Source organism: Crocodylus siamensis, chromosome 11 (genome assembly GCF_052110815.1).
Source record: "Crocodylus siamensis isolate JL-2025a chromosome 11, ASM5211081v1, whole genome shotgun sequence".
NCBI lineage: Eukaryota > Metazoa > Chordata > Crocodylia > Crocodylidae > Crocodylus > Crocodylus siamensis.
In genome coordinates this window covers 8,210,844-8,224,086 of record NC_143405.1, presented here as the reverse complement: position 1 = coordinate 8,224,086, position 13,243 = coordinate 8,210,844, and the positions used below count along the sequence as shown (strand labels likewise).

The 13,243-nt window shown below is 50.3% G+C and overlaps 1 protein-coding gene across 10 annotated transcripts in view; it reads left to right on the top strand.

The window, feature by feature from the left end:
* The window catches only part of PRRC2B (proline rich coiled-coil 2B), a 60,829-nt gene that overhangs the window by 4,755 nt on the left and 42,831 nt on the right, over positions 1-13,243 (top strand). For 9 of the 10 annotated variants that reach the window (XM_090022205.1, XM_090022207.1, XM_090022206.1 and 6 more), the window contains exons 2-4: positions 11,046-11,213; positions 12,542-12,719; positions 12,969-13,071. In XM_090022205.1, coding sequence (XP_089878331.1) covers positions 11,099-11,213; positions 12,542-12,719; positions 12,969-13,071 — 396 coding nt within the window. In that variant the 5' untranslated portion in view covers positions 11,046-11,098. The remainder of the gene's footprint in view (positions 1-11,045; positions 11,214-12,541; positions 12,720-12,968; positions 13,072-13,243) is intronic. The other variant, XM_090022203.1, reaches the window with a different exon arrangement.

Here is a 13,243-nt window from a genome sequence, read left to right as displayed (position 1 = left end):
CTAGAGGGGTAGTGGGATCAACAGCCTGGAAGATTTTCAGGAGCAGGGTAGGCAGACGGGCAGGTGGGAAGATTTAATCAGGTTTAACCTGCCTTGAGTTGGAGGCTGGGCTAAATGACTTGTGAGCTGCCTTCCAATCTTACTTTTCTGTGAAACCTTGAATTTGTCTGGAAGCTGCAGGCCTGAGCTGTCTTTTCACTAACAATATGGCTGTGGAGAGGGAGGCAAAATCTCTGAAGTTGCTGTCCTAATAGGGATGTTGGGAGGTGACAAGGAGAAACTTTCAGGAGGGGGTGTGCATGTGTGTATATACATCTCCCTCTTTGGCTCTGGCATAGCTGCATCTTGTGTCTAATCCTGAGCTGCTGCATGCATCACCAGGGGCATGTTGACAAATTGGAAGAAGCAGTGAAAACTCCCAGGAGACTGCAAGTATTGTCTCGGGGGAGAACGTGAAAGGGGCCACAGCGGACGAGTGAGGAGACATGGCTCCAGAGTAACCAGAGAGGTGTAAACATCCAAGAGCCAGCTCTTTTGGTTGGTGCATTGGAGATTTGAACATCATCTCCCTAGCTCAAAGTCAAGGAGTGGAAGCCCAGGAAGAGAAGCTGAGACAGTTTGCTGGTGGGGGGGATGACAGCAATTTTAGCCAAGTCTTTTGTGGCATTAGCGGGCAGTTGTGCTGTACTGTGTGTTGGGACTTGAAGCGAACATGGAGCTTGGATGGTCCGGAAAGAGGCTCTTTGAGGCTACCTAGATGTGGAGGAGTCGAGAGGTCTGGGTGTCAGAGTTAACACCCCGCTGAAACAAACTTGGTAGAGGGATGGGGAAGTTTTCCCAGGCAGTTGTTGGGGCTCTTATGCTGGAATTGGGGCGGACTTCCTACAAAACATGGATACAGCCATGTGCGTCCACTGCTTCTCTTCTACTCGCACCCATTGCCATTCACCCCTGCTGTGGTCTGTTGGCCTCAGGGCTTCAGGGGGCTTGATCCTGACTTATCAAAGTTCCCCAGCACCTGGTGCTGCTCTGGGTGGGCAGCCAGCGGCCCCTGCCACCTCTGCTCTGGGAGCTCCCAGGGTCTAAGCCTGATGCTGTCTCCCTTACCTGCTGCCCTGTTAGCCCTGCCTGGTAGAAAAAAAGCATCATAAGAAATAGATATACCCATCCAAGTAGAAGTCTAGGTACCCAGGACTCCCAGCTGGTTTCCCAGCCATGTGCTAGCTGGGCCTGGGACTGTTTAGCTTCTGGAATCAGATGAGATTCGGCGACTCAGCCAGATCTGGCCATATGCACTTGGGCTCCTGTACCTCCCCCTCCTCCTCCTCTTACTTGCAGACTGGATTTGAAGGGGAGGCAAGCCAAGGGGAAGGAAAATACCCTGTCCAGGCTGCCACAGAGAGGGAGAAAGCAGAGAACCAGAGGGAAGGCAGAAAATCCAGGGAAAAGAAGAAATTGTAAAGCGAGGGAAGGTAGAGCTGGTGCCCAGAGTGATGATGATGAGGCTGAACAGAGGCAGATGCCACAGCAGAGGGGAGGGGGATCATTAAAAGGAATGGGAAACACTTATGGTCTGGGTGGGGCTAGGCTACAGATCAACCCAAGCATTCCTGTGATAGATTGACCTCTTGCACCCCAGCCCGGCCTCTCCAGGCAACAAATCAGCCTACCATAAAAAAGCATTGGGCTGACCTATAGCTCTGCAGGGGCCGTCCAGACAACAAGTCCACCTACCATAGGAGTGCACTGGGTTCACCTTGGGCCTGGCTCAGGCCTCTTGGGTTACAGGTAAACCTGCTGTAGGAGTATATGGGCTAATCTGGTACTTGCCAGGGGCCGCTTGGACTACAGGTAGACCTGCCATAGGACTGCACTGGGCTCACCTGGCTGAGGCTGCTCAGGCTGCATGTAGACTTGGAATAAGAATGCACTGGGTTGACTTGGTGCCTGTGTGGGGCTTGGAGAAATTTTTGTCCAGACAACCGGTCAGCTTGCCTGTGGTCCAGACTAAAAAGCCTGGGTGGATGCAAAGTATTGGTGTCCATAAAGCATTGTTTGCTTCCTGTCTCATGGCTTCCTCCACATATTTCAGACACAAATGAGTTCCTTGTCAGAAGTATTTTCCTTTATTCAGGGTTTTTGAACAGGGCTGCTCACACTACAACGTGAACTCTTACTTTCTATGCCCTTTGTGCTTTTGACCAATTCCTCTAACATCTCCAAAGAGATTTGAATATACCTATACCGTGCAGGTACATGGGTTGAAGAACTTGTTAGGCCTAAAAACTCTGCAGCGAAATGCAGTGTTGTACTGGTGTTTTTTTTTAAAAGAGGTGAAGTACTGGGGACTCTTGAGTATCTGAGATATAGTGGTGGATTTTACATTTGCTCCAAATGCTTTTGATCCTATCTGTAGCTCGAACCAGCTATATCGGACTTAATGGATAGGGAGACTCAGAGAAATTTCAGAGAGAGCGATCTATTCCTTCCTTTTCTTTTCAGTGCAGTATTGTTTCCTACAGTGCACGTATCAGTCCTTTGTTGTGTCTGCTTCTAAAGGTGCCAGGCAGTGGGACTCCAAACACTTCCTTTGGGAGGAGATTTTAAATTCAGATCAACAGGTCTTGATAAATCCACTCAGCAGTGGGAGAGCAGAAACTTTCCTTTGTGTAGTGTGGGACTTGGCATTTGGTTTCAGCAGATTCACAGCTTTTTGTGTGTGTGTGTGTGCACATCTCATCCTCCTGGTTGTGGAGATAACCTTCTGAATGCAAGCTGGCAGCCAGCCTGAGGGAGTGGAGAGGTGAGGACTGTCTGAGGCCCAGATCTTCTGGAGCTGGGCTCTGTGGTGTGCCGAAGTGAGAGGACACATGCTTAGCTTGAGTCCCAAACTCTTGTCTCGGACCCTGCAGAGGAACTGCAGCCATTACCTACAGAGCAGGGGGCAGAAGCTGCCTTCATCTCTCAGAAAAGGACCTGAGGATGGGTTGCACTTCTCCACCTTGTTACATTGAGATCCTTTCAAGGCTGTCACTGGAGGGGTGGACAAAATGGTAGTAGCACTGTCACGTTTGCAAACATGATTCGGAAGATAATACCAGAGATTTCAAATAGAAATCCATAGTTCTTTGTAACTGGAAAGCTGCTCTACTAATTTTCTCTGGTCAAAAAAGAGTGACAATTAAGAACTGGCATTTTCCAACAGGGGACTTGAGTCTATCCAGAGGTCCTCGAATCTCGAAAGGTTGAGAACCACTGGTCTAGACCTTGTGACAGCCCTGTCTGTCCATCTTCCAGCTGTCCTGAACCTTATGCTTGCTGGCAGCATCCGGAATCAGTCTGCAGGCTTGGGACCTTCTCAGTAGGAGCTTCTGTCACTATAGGGCCAGGGAAGGCCGTCAGCGTGGTCTGTCTGCAGTGGGCTTAGCCCCAGGCTGAGTGCTGCCTTCCCCCACATCCTGCAGGCAGACCTGCTGCAGCATTTAGACTGGTGCCTTGTGCGGCTGGTTTTCAGAGGTCTCAAAGGTAAGGGATGGTAGGTATGCCCAAGAATGTCTTGGGCACAAAATGTGAGTCCTTCTTTTCTTTCCTGATACCCTCTGCAACATTGCTATTCGTTAGTCAGCTGCTGGGTCTCAGGTTGGTTTCATAGAGGTCCTTGTTCAGTAAGTGAATGTAAAGCAGGCTCGTGATGCAGCACTGGACCCATGCTGTAAACATTTGGGAAATGAGAGGTCTTTGTGGCATCCTAGGAGCATTTCTTACCTGTAGTCATTATGGGGGGCGGGGGGACCTGTAGTTCCTGGGGCTTCAGGTCTGCTGTCAGCTGGGCTTAGCTCGAGCAAAGCAGCAGACTTTGTCAGTGGTGGAAATCACTTGCTCTGCAGGTCTCAGCTGGGGGCCTAAGCCAGCCATCGTGAGGACAGGGGCAACAGCCAGCGGCCAGTTTGTGCCAGGCTGTGGGGAGATGAACAAGAGTCCCTGTGTATCTTGAGGGATATGATGCTCTCTGCAAATTGAAGGCAGGGACAGGGTGCTGGAACAAGAGTGAGAAGCCCTGAACCTTAGTCCTCCTGTCTGTGAGGTGTCATGTAACCTTGGGCAGATTGTTTTTCTGTGCCTCCCTTTCCCAGGCTCCAGAATAGGACTCCCAGGACTAGCCCTCCTCCACACATCATCTGGAAACAGTATAAGAGCCAAGGATTGCATCTAACAAGTTGGATGCCCAACTTCCCAGGCCCAAGCAGTCCAAGGGTAGTTTGGGTCTGCAGTATAGCAGCTGCTTCCTTAACAGGTTTTGCAAGAAGAGCAGACAACCAGAGGGTCTCGTTTGGGGTTTGAATTGCTTTCTCTGGAGCAGCGCTGTCTCTTGGGCGTTCAGAGAATGAGAGCATTGTATTCCCCTGGACAGTCGGCTCCCAGAAGAGCTTCAGCAGGGTGAGGTAGAAGCCAAAGGCTTTTTAGACGCGGTTGTTTGTGTGCTGCAGCCTCCTGGGGCGAGCAGAGGAGGAGCTCAGGGCTTAGGTAGGACTCTTAAGTATAAAGGTTGGTACCTAAATAAGCCCCCTCCTCTGGGATTTGATCTGCCTGCAAAGCGCTCAGTTCCTTCCCCTTCTGTATACATGGAACCACAGGTGGTTCTTGCTTGACTGAGCTGCTCTGTCCTTTGTGGTTTTTCTTTTAAAGTGCAAAATAGCAACAAAAAAAAATGTTCTGATTTATTTCTGCTCCGGCCCCTCTCGGTTGCGTTAATCATACACTTCTAGGAAGGCACAGCTTTTGCACCCAGCAAGGGCTCAGGGCACATGAGATTCAGAGAGCGGTGTTAGGCCCAACCTTAGTGAACACTGCCTGCACCTAGACACGGGAGCAAAGAGCATGCTGTTGACCATCAACGGCAGATGTAAAGCTGGTCCATGTAAGGCATCTTACCTCCGGCAGGAACTGATTCCTGACAGTTCAAAGGAACACAAGATCTAGTAGTGCATTCTTGCCAGTTGGAGGGCAAAGTGATCCCTTCCTGAGATGCAAGTGGCGGCCTTGCACCTTAAAACATGACATACCTAGCTCAGGAGATGGGTTCTGTTTCCTGGGAGCCTGAGTTCCTGACATGTCTCTTCCAGGGAGGGAGAGCCAACCTTGAAGCAGGTTTCTTTTTTTCCTCCTTCCTCTGCAGTCCCTTGCAGTCAAGGATGAGTGTCTTCCATGATTGTCTTACCTGTGGGTCTGAAGATGGCTGATGAGGCCGATCCAGGATCGATAGACTCTTCCCCCTCCTTTGCTGCGTGCAGTGGCTGTGGTCCTGCTTGCAGGATGGATTCCCCTAACTTTGGGGTTTGTTGACTTGCAGGAGAGGCTGAGGCTTCTTGTTCAGCTGAGTCTTCTTTCAAGTCAGCTGAGGCCTTCCCTGCCCAAGTGTCAGGCTGTCTGTCCAGGTCTTGAACACAGGCCCTGACAAGTTCCTTATGGGCTTGCAGTGCGTAGACTCAGTCAAGTCCAGTTTCCAGGCCATGCAGCCTGCGCGTGTGTCAGCTCTTCGGTAGACTGAAAACCTGCAAACCCAGGTTTCCTTTCTTAGCCAAAAATAAAGTCTGTGGACAAGACACCTGCTCATCTGAGAGTTAGTGTGCAGTTAAGACCTTGCTTTGTGCCCTGCATGGGAGTTTTGGGCTGTGCTTATTTTTGCTGTTTTCTGTGCAGAGATCTCTCAGCATTTTGCTGTTGTCAATCCTCCCATCATCCCCAGGAAGCAGATAAGTCACAATGCATAGACCAGGCACAGAGGCATGCAGAAAAGCTGCGGTTTCCCTAGTGCTCTTCTGCTGGGGGCTTAGTAGCAGGAGTTCTCAATTCCCAGCCCTGTTGCTACATACGTTTCCGTCTTTGTGAAGCAGGTAGGCTGCTCTCTGCATGTTGTGCATCTGAGCTTAGAGCATAGACAAAGGAAAATGGAGCTGTCTGCCAGGACATCTCTCCCTCACCACTCGTAGTCCCATTTTAGCATTGCTTCAGCTGCTTACACCACTGTGCAGATGTCTCTAATCTGCCTGCCTGGTCCCTCTTTTGGCTTGGGACAGAGGAGAGGAGAAACTAACAGGCAAGTTCTTTGCTGACCGTCTCTAAATACCTTACAGAGCCAGTCCCTGCCTCCGACAGCCTCCCTCTGGTCCCATGCAACAAGCCAGAGGACGTTTTGGCCTGCAGTGTCTGCCAGCTGCTCTTCTGAGACCAGGGGCAGGGAGCCCAGTGGCGCGGGGATGAGGTGCGCGAGTAAGAGTGATAGAAAGAGCGTTGCCGAATGCCAGTGTACACCAGCATGTGGAAATAACCAGTGCATGCTGAGGGCAGCTTAAATCTCCCTTTGGGTGTAAGCTGTAGGTCAGGAGGAGCCCGGAAGGGTGAAACGCTGGGCACCGGGTGTCTTCAGGCCTTCCCGTCAGCTGTACCAAGCGTACTGAGGTGGTTCAGACAGTTTGCTGCAATGCTCACAGCTACGTTCCCCTCACCTGGGTCCTTCCTTGTCCTGCTCCTCATGTCTTTTCCCAACTTGTTCTGTTCCTTGGAGCTTGACTTTTTCCTTCCTTGACCGAGCGTTTTTATCCAGGCTAGGACTCGGGTGGCCTCATGCCTTGCCAGCTGGGTCTGGGCATCTTCTCTACCAGGCCTACACATTTGCCCGTTCAAGAAACTAGGAAGTGCTGGTGGTGCAGGGCCCCTCTGGCCCTTAAAGGTTTTAGCCATCCTACTACATGTGGGATGCAGGGAAGCAATGGTGGTATAACACAAGGCAGCCAGTGGCCTTGATCCCAGAGGGCACCCATTTGGAGACAGGCACCCTTGGGAGAGTCTCAGAAGAGAGAGGATGTATGTCAGCCTGTTGATGGGGAGACCCTCAGTTATTCAGTATCCTGGTAGAAAAAGGCCTGGCCCACTAAAGATTTTTCTTTTAATAGCTACTAGTTGTTTCACAGCCACTCCAGAGCTAACTCTGATCCTTTTTTTTTTTTCTCATTGCTGTGCAGGGTTTGTTTTTTGCAAAACCCAGGACTTGACAGCCAAGTCGAAAACACTGACAGATTTCCATCCGAGGTGGATTGCATACACTTCTTCAGGAAAAATAAACCCTACAGATATCATGCCCTGTGAATTTTTTAATGCTGAATGCAAAATGCCACCTTCAAGCGGGACAAGATGGCAGTCCCTCTCTCTCTCATCCCTCGCGTGTCCTCCTTTTCACTGGCTTTTGCGACTGCTGCCGTAACCTGATACGAGGTTTTCTCTGCCGTGTCCGTGCTGATGCCCATGTCTTTCATATCAGTAACAGCTTCGTTTGGTGACACTCAGCATTGTGTGCGCGTAATTGAAACAATTCCTTCCTGTGCCCGTTATCTTTCATGAATCGGTTTGCCCTGCACAGTTAGGGCTGGCCAGCTTCCAAGGTATTCATGTACTATGGAGGCCTCGTGAAGGTCCCTGACCCAGAAGCTTGCTAGGAGCCCAGCCGATAGTTTCTGTGTGCAGGAGTCTCCATAATTGGCTTTATTTGCAGCCCAGAGGTTCAAGCATTGTGCTGCTGGCTCTTTTCATGGCAAGCATCTCAAATTTGGGGTCCCTATCTCCACTGAGGAGCCATGCATGCTGTAAGGTTTAAAGCAGCATTACTTGAGCAGCTTACCCATTGTGTCAGGCACTGCCCAGACCGTCTCAGTGATGGTTCAGGCAAGGACAGCAATAACACCGCCTGGTTCCTGACTTCAGTGCTGGGGAGTATCTGAGCAGGGCCATCTAGGGAGGGAGGTCTCCTATCTGTGACCTTGAGGAAGAGAGCAGAGAGGCCTGGAAGTTTGGTAGCTTCAGTTCACCGTCCCTGCTGCACACTAAATGAAGAGCCCCAACCAGCAGCCAGAGGAAAAGGCCTGCAGTCCAGCAGCTTCCAGGTGCTGGCATTGGCAGGTGCCAGCCAGCTGCAGCAATTGTTCTCGCAGACTTGGGGGAACGGAAAATTCAGTCCTTCCTGGGTTTGGCTTTTATCGATGCAGCAGGGTACGAAAGCTTTCTAAAGATGCCCACCTGGATCCGGAGTCTGGCAGCAAAATAGTCGTCTGGGGGCTGCTTCTGGAGTGATAGCTTTGAAGCTTGACTCAGGTAGCTGAGTAAGAGTGGGATAGACCAGGTGGTGGATCCTCTGCTTCAGAGGCCTTTATGCAGACGCGGAGTGGGAGGGCCTGCGTTTCGCCTTTTGCCAGGCAGTCAGCACATCAGAGGCTGCGGCTTAGAGCTGCAGCCAATCTGCCACATGGGAGTTACATTAATATGGGGAGACAGCGTGGGCGGTGGTTGCAGCCACGGCCAGTGCTTTGGGGCACTGGGATGCTGGACTTCGGGTGGCCTCAGTTTCTCTTCTCTGCAGAATCCTGGGGATCTTGGTGATTAACTCTTTACAAAAAAAGGGATGGGGGGGGAGATCTCCAAGCCTGCAGCAAGATTTGCTTGTCCGGCCTGCAGTTAGGGTCGTCTCAGGGTGGCAGATGGCTCATTCCCTGCTCCCTGGTTCTCTGTTTTGAAGTGATTTATTTGTTCCTCCTTCAGGCTTTTAACAGCACAAGATGCGACTGAGAGGCAGTGAAGGCCCAGTTACATAATGTGCTGCCAGGGTGTCTGCACCGTTATGTGTTTGCATGCCGCCTTCCAGGAATATGGGAGCTTTCTCTTGGGCATCCCCCTCCCAAACTGCCTGCTGCTGTTTTAGGTGGATTTGGGGAAGGGTTTTATAGCTCATGAAAGCGGGTGGTGAGTACCTCAAGAATGCCTGCTGAACTGATGTTCACCAGAGACTGAGTTTTCTGACTTGTTGCCACCTCGGAGAGCTATGCTGTAATCCGCATCCCTCCTGCTATCAGCACACGTGCCAGGCTAGCTCTAGATCCCCGTGGGGCTTTGCTAGGGCACCTCGGTCCAGAGGTCTAGCACCCGCTGTAATTCAGTCCTAGTCCTGGCACCCCAGCACTCTGCCAATGCAAAAAGATCCTTGTTTCCAGTCCAGCACCTGATTGCCTGCCAAGTTCCGCACTAATCACAACATCATTCTCCCTTCCTCTTTTATGCCGTGCATCCTGCTACCTGCTAATAACATACAGGGGAAATGAGGAAATAAGGGAAGAACTGGTTTTTTTGTTGAGCAGTGACTGTCTGATTGACCCAGACGAAGGGCCAAAGATGCATCCTCTGGGCTGAAGAAAGCATGTGCCCATTTGCCTGTGCAAGGCCTTGCCTTGTAGTCCAGTCAGTCTGGCTGAGGGTATAGCCAGGGACTCTGCAGAGCAGTTCCTTGAGGCAATCCTGGTTCTTGCTGAGTGGTGCGCAACTCTTCCCACCTTCTTGGAACCAAGCATGCTGACTCCAGAGCTCCTTGCCCCTGCCAGCTCTGGATTTCAGCCTCCCGGCACGGTGCATGCAGCCTGCAGTGCCAGTGCTGTTGGATAGAAATGGCTGTCCCGGCTGCTGTCTTGAGATGCGCTTTTCTAGCCTCCTTGCAGAGGGCAGCACATTATCAAACTGAACTCGCCATGCATGGCTGGGTGGGCGGGTGTCTATGCAGGTGTGTGCTTTCAATGACACTGTGTGATGAATCAACCTCTTACCTGGAGATGGGGTTTCATAAGAGATTGCTAGTGGGAGCTGCCTATGGTTAGAGCTGAGTTTCCTTTGGAACAAGTGATTTCTGACTGCATTTGAAATAGTTTCAGCTGTGTGGGACTAAGTAAGGGATGAGCTGCTGAGCCTTGCCTATTGTATGTTCCTTTTGCCAGAGCAGGCTGTTGCACCCAGGAAGTGGAACTGATGGGTGTTCAAGTGACTGTTGGGTCCTATTGTAGGCCTCGGAGGGAATTTTTGGAAACAACTTTTTAAAAGTTTGGCAAACCAATTGAGATCAGTGAAGTTTTTAAAAACGGATGCCAGGGCAAATCCCTGACAGAATTGGGCTCAGTTCCTCTTTTGTTTGGAGGTTAATGACATTTCCACCTCACTTTCTTTGCAGGGTTTGCAGTCTAAGCTTTGTGACTTTTATTTCTTCTTGTACAAGAGCCTAAAACAAAAGTGCCTGGATATTGTCCTGTGTTTAGGCAGGTGGCATTACCCAGGTAATTTAGGCTAAAAATTAAACAAACAGCATTGGTAATGGAAGTAAATTTAGGTTTAAACCCCTTTCCCCACCCCACCCCAAGCTACCGGAGAGAACACGTTGTTTTATAACTTGCCCTCAGCACTGGTAGAATAACTGAGGAGCTGCACTTTTTAAAAGTCAAAATTTGCTTCTCCTGAGTCATTGTTACACAGTTCCTGATGTCCCCTTTCTTCCTGGCTGGTGGGTGAAGACGACAGCCATCTTCATTAATGTTTTCAAAGTCTTAGCTGCCCCTGAAACTCATTGAGCATGAGCAGTTTGCTACCGTGATACAGAATACAACCAGGCTGGCAAACAGCGACTAAATGGAAGGCGGCGGGGCTGGTAGGGAAAAGCTGATGGTCATTCCTCCTTGGTTTTCTTTACCTGCCCCAATGCTTGAGATGTTTCTGGGGCAGTAGACATTTTTTGAGAGAGGGCTTCAGTCCCAGCTGCCCTTTCCCTTGTTCTCCTGCCAGCAGTGTTTGATCTTTCGCAGCACCTGAGTGTAGTGAAGGTACAGGGCCTTGTACTGGCCTAAAGATATATGCAGTGAAGGGTTAAATTCTCTCAACTTGCCCTGTTTCCCCTTGAAGTCCTAGCTGCCATTGTTCTGGGAATCACGTATGTTTGATCCTTCCACTTACCCTAGGCTCATAGGAAAGCAGGGATTTGCATGTGTCCTTGATGAATTTCATCCGGTTGATTATGGAGCATTTCTCCAGCCTCTCCTTATCAGTCTGGATCCTAGCTGTACTCTCTGGAGCGTTTGCAAGTCCACCCGACCTGGTGTCATCCATAGATTTGCTGAGTATGCACTCGTTCATTTATCAAAGGATAAGTAACCCTGATGATGTTATTTCTCCGACTCATTTAAAAGGCAGATCGGGAGCGGCGCAGAGAAATTTCCTTACTAGATGACATTTCATCGCAATGTCCGATCGTTTGGGGCAAATAACCAAGGGAAAGGATGGGAAAAGCAAGTACTCGACTCTCAGCCTGTTTGATAAGTATAAAGGAAAGTCAATAGAAGCTATCAGAACTACAGGTAAGGAGCGCCGGGTGCAAGTCAGCACCAAGGTTTCTCTCACAAGGGGAGTCTTCACTGCTGTTAGCTAGAGGTGGGAGGCGGGTTGGTACCTGGGTCTGAACACCCAGGTTGACCTTGCCTGGCAATGAGCTGCTGCATTGCACAGCCATGCTAGACTTACTGTGTCCTTGCTGGTACTGCTTTCGCCCATGTGGCAGTCTAAGGTCATATTCCATGGTTCTTTGGTGCACTAAGCTGTGCCACGCTATGATTCCTACCCGTTGAATTGTGGCAGAACTTGTCTGACCATTTAGATGCATGGAATTGTGTGGAGGTATTGGAGGACTTTCTGTGTTCAAGGGGCTTAGTCTGTATTCCCACTGCAAGGTGAGCAGGTTGCTAGCCTGAGTGAAGGCCTCTCTCATGTTTCAGCTCCTATCTAGCTCAGGGCAGACAAGGTGTAAAGTGTCTCTAAGCTTGGGCCAGAAGTTTGTGGACAGGAGTGGGTCATGGAGCAACACCTGTGCTAATTCTGCAGCGAAGACCAAAGTAGAAACACCGAGGTCAAATGGTAGCTTGGGTTGGTTCTAGACTTGGTAGGGGGTGGAAAGATGGACAGGGGGAAGGTTAGTAAATGTGACCTAGTGACTAGAGCAGCAGGGTCTTTGATCCAGGACTGCTGGATTCTGTTCCCAGTTCTCTTGGTGTATGGACTTGGGCTACCTTCATAACTATTTTGTGCTTCCAACCAACTGTAAAATGGTGATGGTCATTTTGGTAGAATTGATTTGACTGTTTGGAGATATAAAAGGGCAAAAATTTAATGTTATGCGAGGTTGATTCAGCCCTTCTTCCTGCTGGCAGAGAAAAGCTCAGGGTTCAATGCATATTTCTAGGCATGAGCGTTTGGGTTGGAAGTTCTGAATAAAGACCCAAGGCCTTGTCCGATGTGCACGGGTTCCAAGAGATCCTGAGATGCTTTCTGTAAAGAGAGAAGTGTTTGCTTCAGTACCCTTGGCCAAACTGTCCTTCCTTCTCTCAGAAGGTTGTGTGTCAACTGACTGCCACTCCACCACCGCTTTGCAGTGGTTCTTGGGGAAGAAAGGTCCCGTGTAAGTATTAAATAGTAGTTTCATAAGTGCAAAGAAGCTGGGATGCAGCTAGTGATGTAATTGCTTGAGGGTTAGATTCTGCCATCTTCCCTTTCACTAGTTAAAATCTGTGGGACTCATTTCTACTGGCCATGTTTGATTTTTTGGTGGGACTGCTCAAGGAACAAGGCACTGAATGCAGTGAGCGAGGTCAGTGGGGTCTCCCCCCTTGTGACTTGCTGTCTCTCCCTCTAGTTATTCCTAGACATGGCTTGCAGAGTCTCGGGAAAGTTGCTGCTGCCCGGCGTATGCCACCTCCTGCCAACTTGCCAAGCTTGAAGTCTGAGAACAAAGGTAACGACCCCAACATCATTATCGTACCCAAGGACGGTACAGGATGGGCAAACAAGCAGGATCAACCAGACCAAAAGAGGTAGGTGGAGCCCTTCTTGTGCCAGGCCCTTTGGGCAGCTGTCCTCTGTCATGCTGAGCTTTCCTGGTGAAGCCAGCCCAGGAGGGTTTGGCTGCCACTGGGTTTTGAGGATGCTGAGCTCTTGTGTCTTTGAGCCAGGCAGGAAGGCCTCAGTCCTGGCATGGTGCACAGGGCTACTGGTTGTGTTTGGGGTAAGCCACCTGTCTCCTTTTCCCTGTCTGATGCTAGTTGTTCTGTACTGTCCCCCAGTTCCAGTGCGACGGCTGCACAGCCGCAGGAGTCGCTGCCGCAGCAGGGTTTGCAGAAATCTGTCTCCAATTTACAGAAGCCGACACAATCGATCAGTCAGGAGGTAGGCATGCATTGTGCGGGTGACAGCCGTTCATTTTTCCCTAGGCCTGGGCAGCCTGCAGGTTTCCTGTATTGCCTATATTGCCGTGCACAGCTACGAATCAACAGCCTGTATCATTCATTTGCGAGGTGTCTTGACTCGATGTTGCGGTGCCATGAGTACTGCTGCTAGA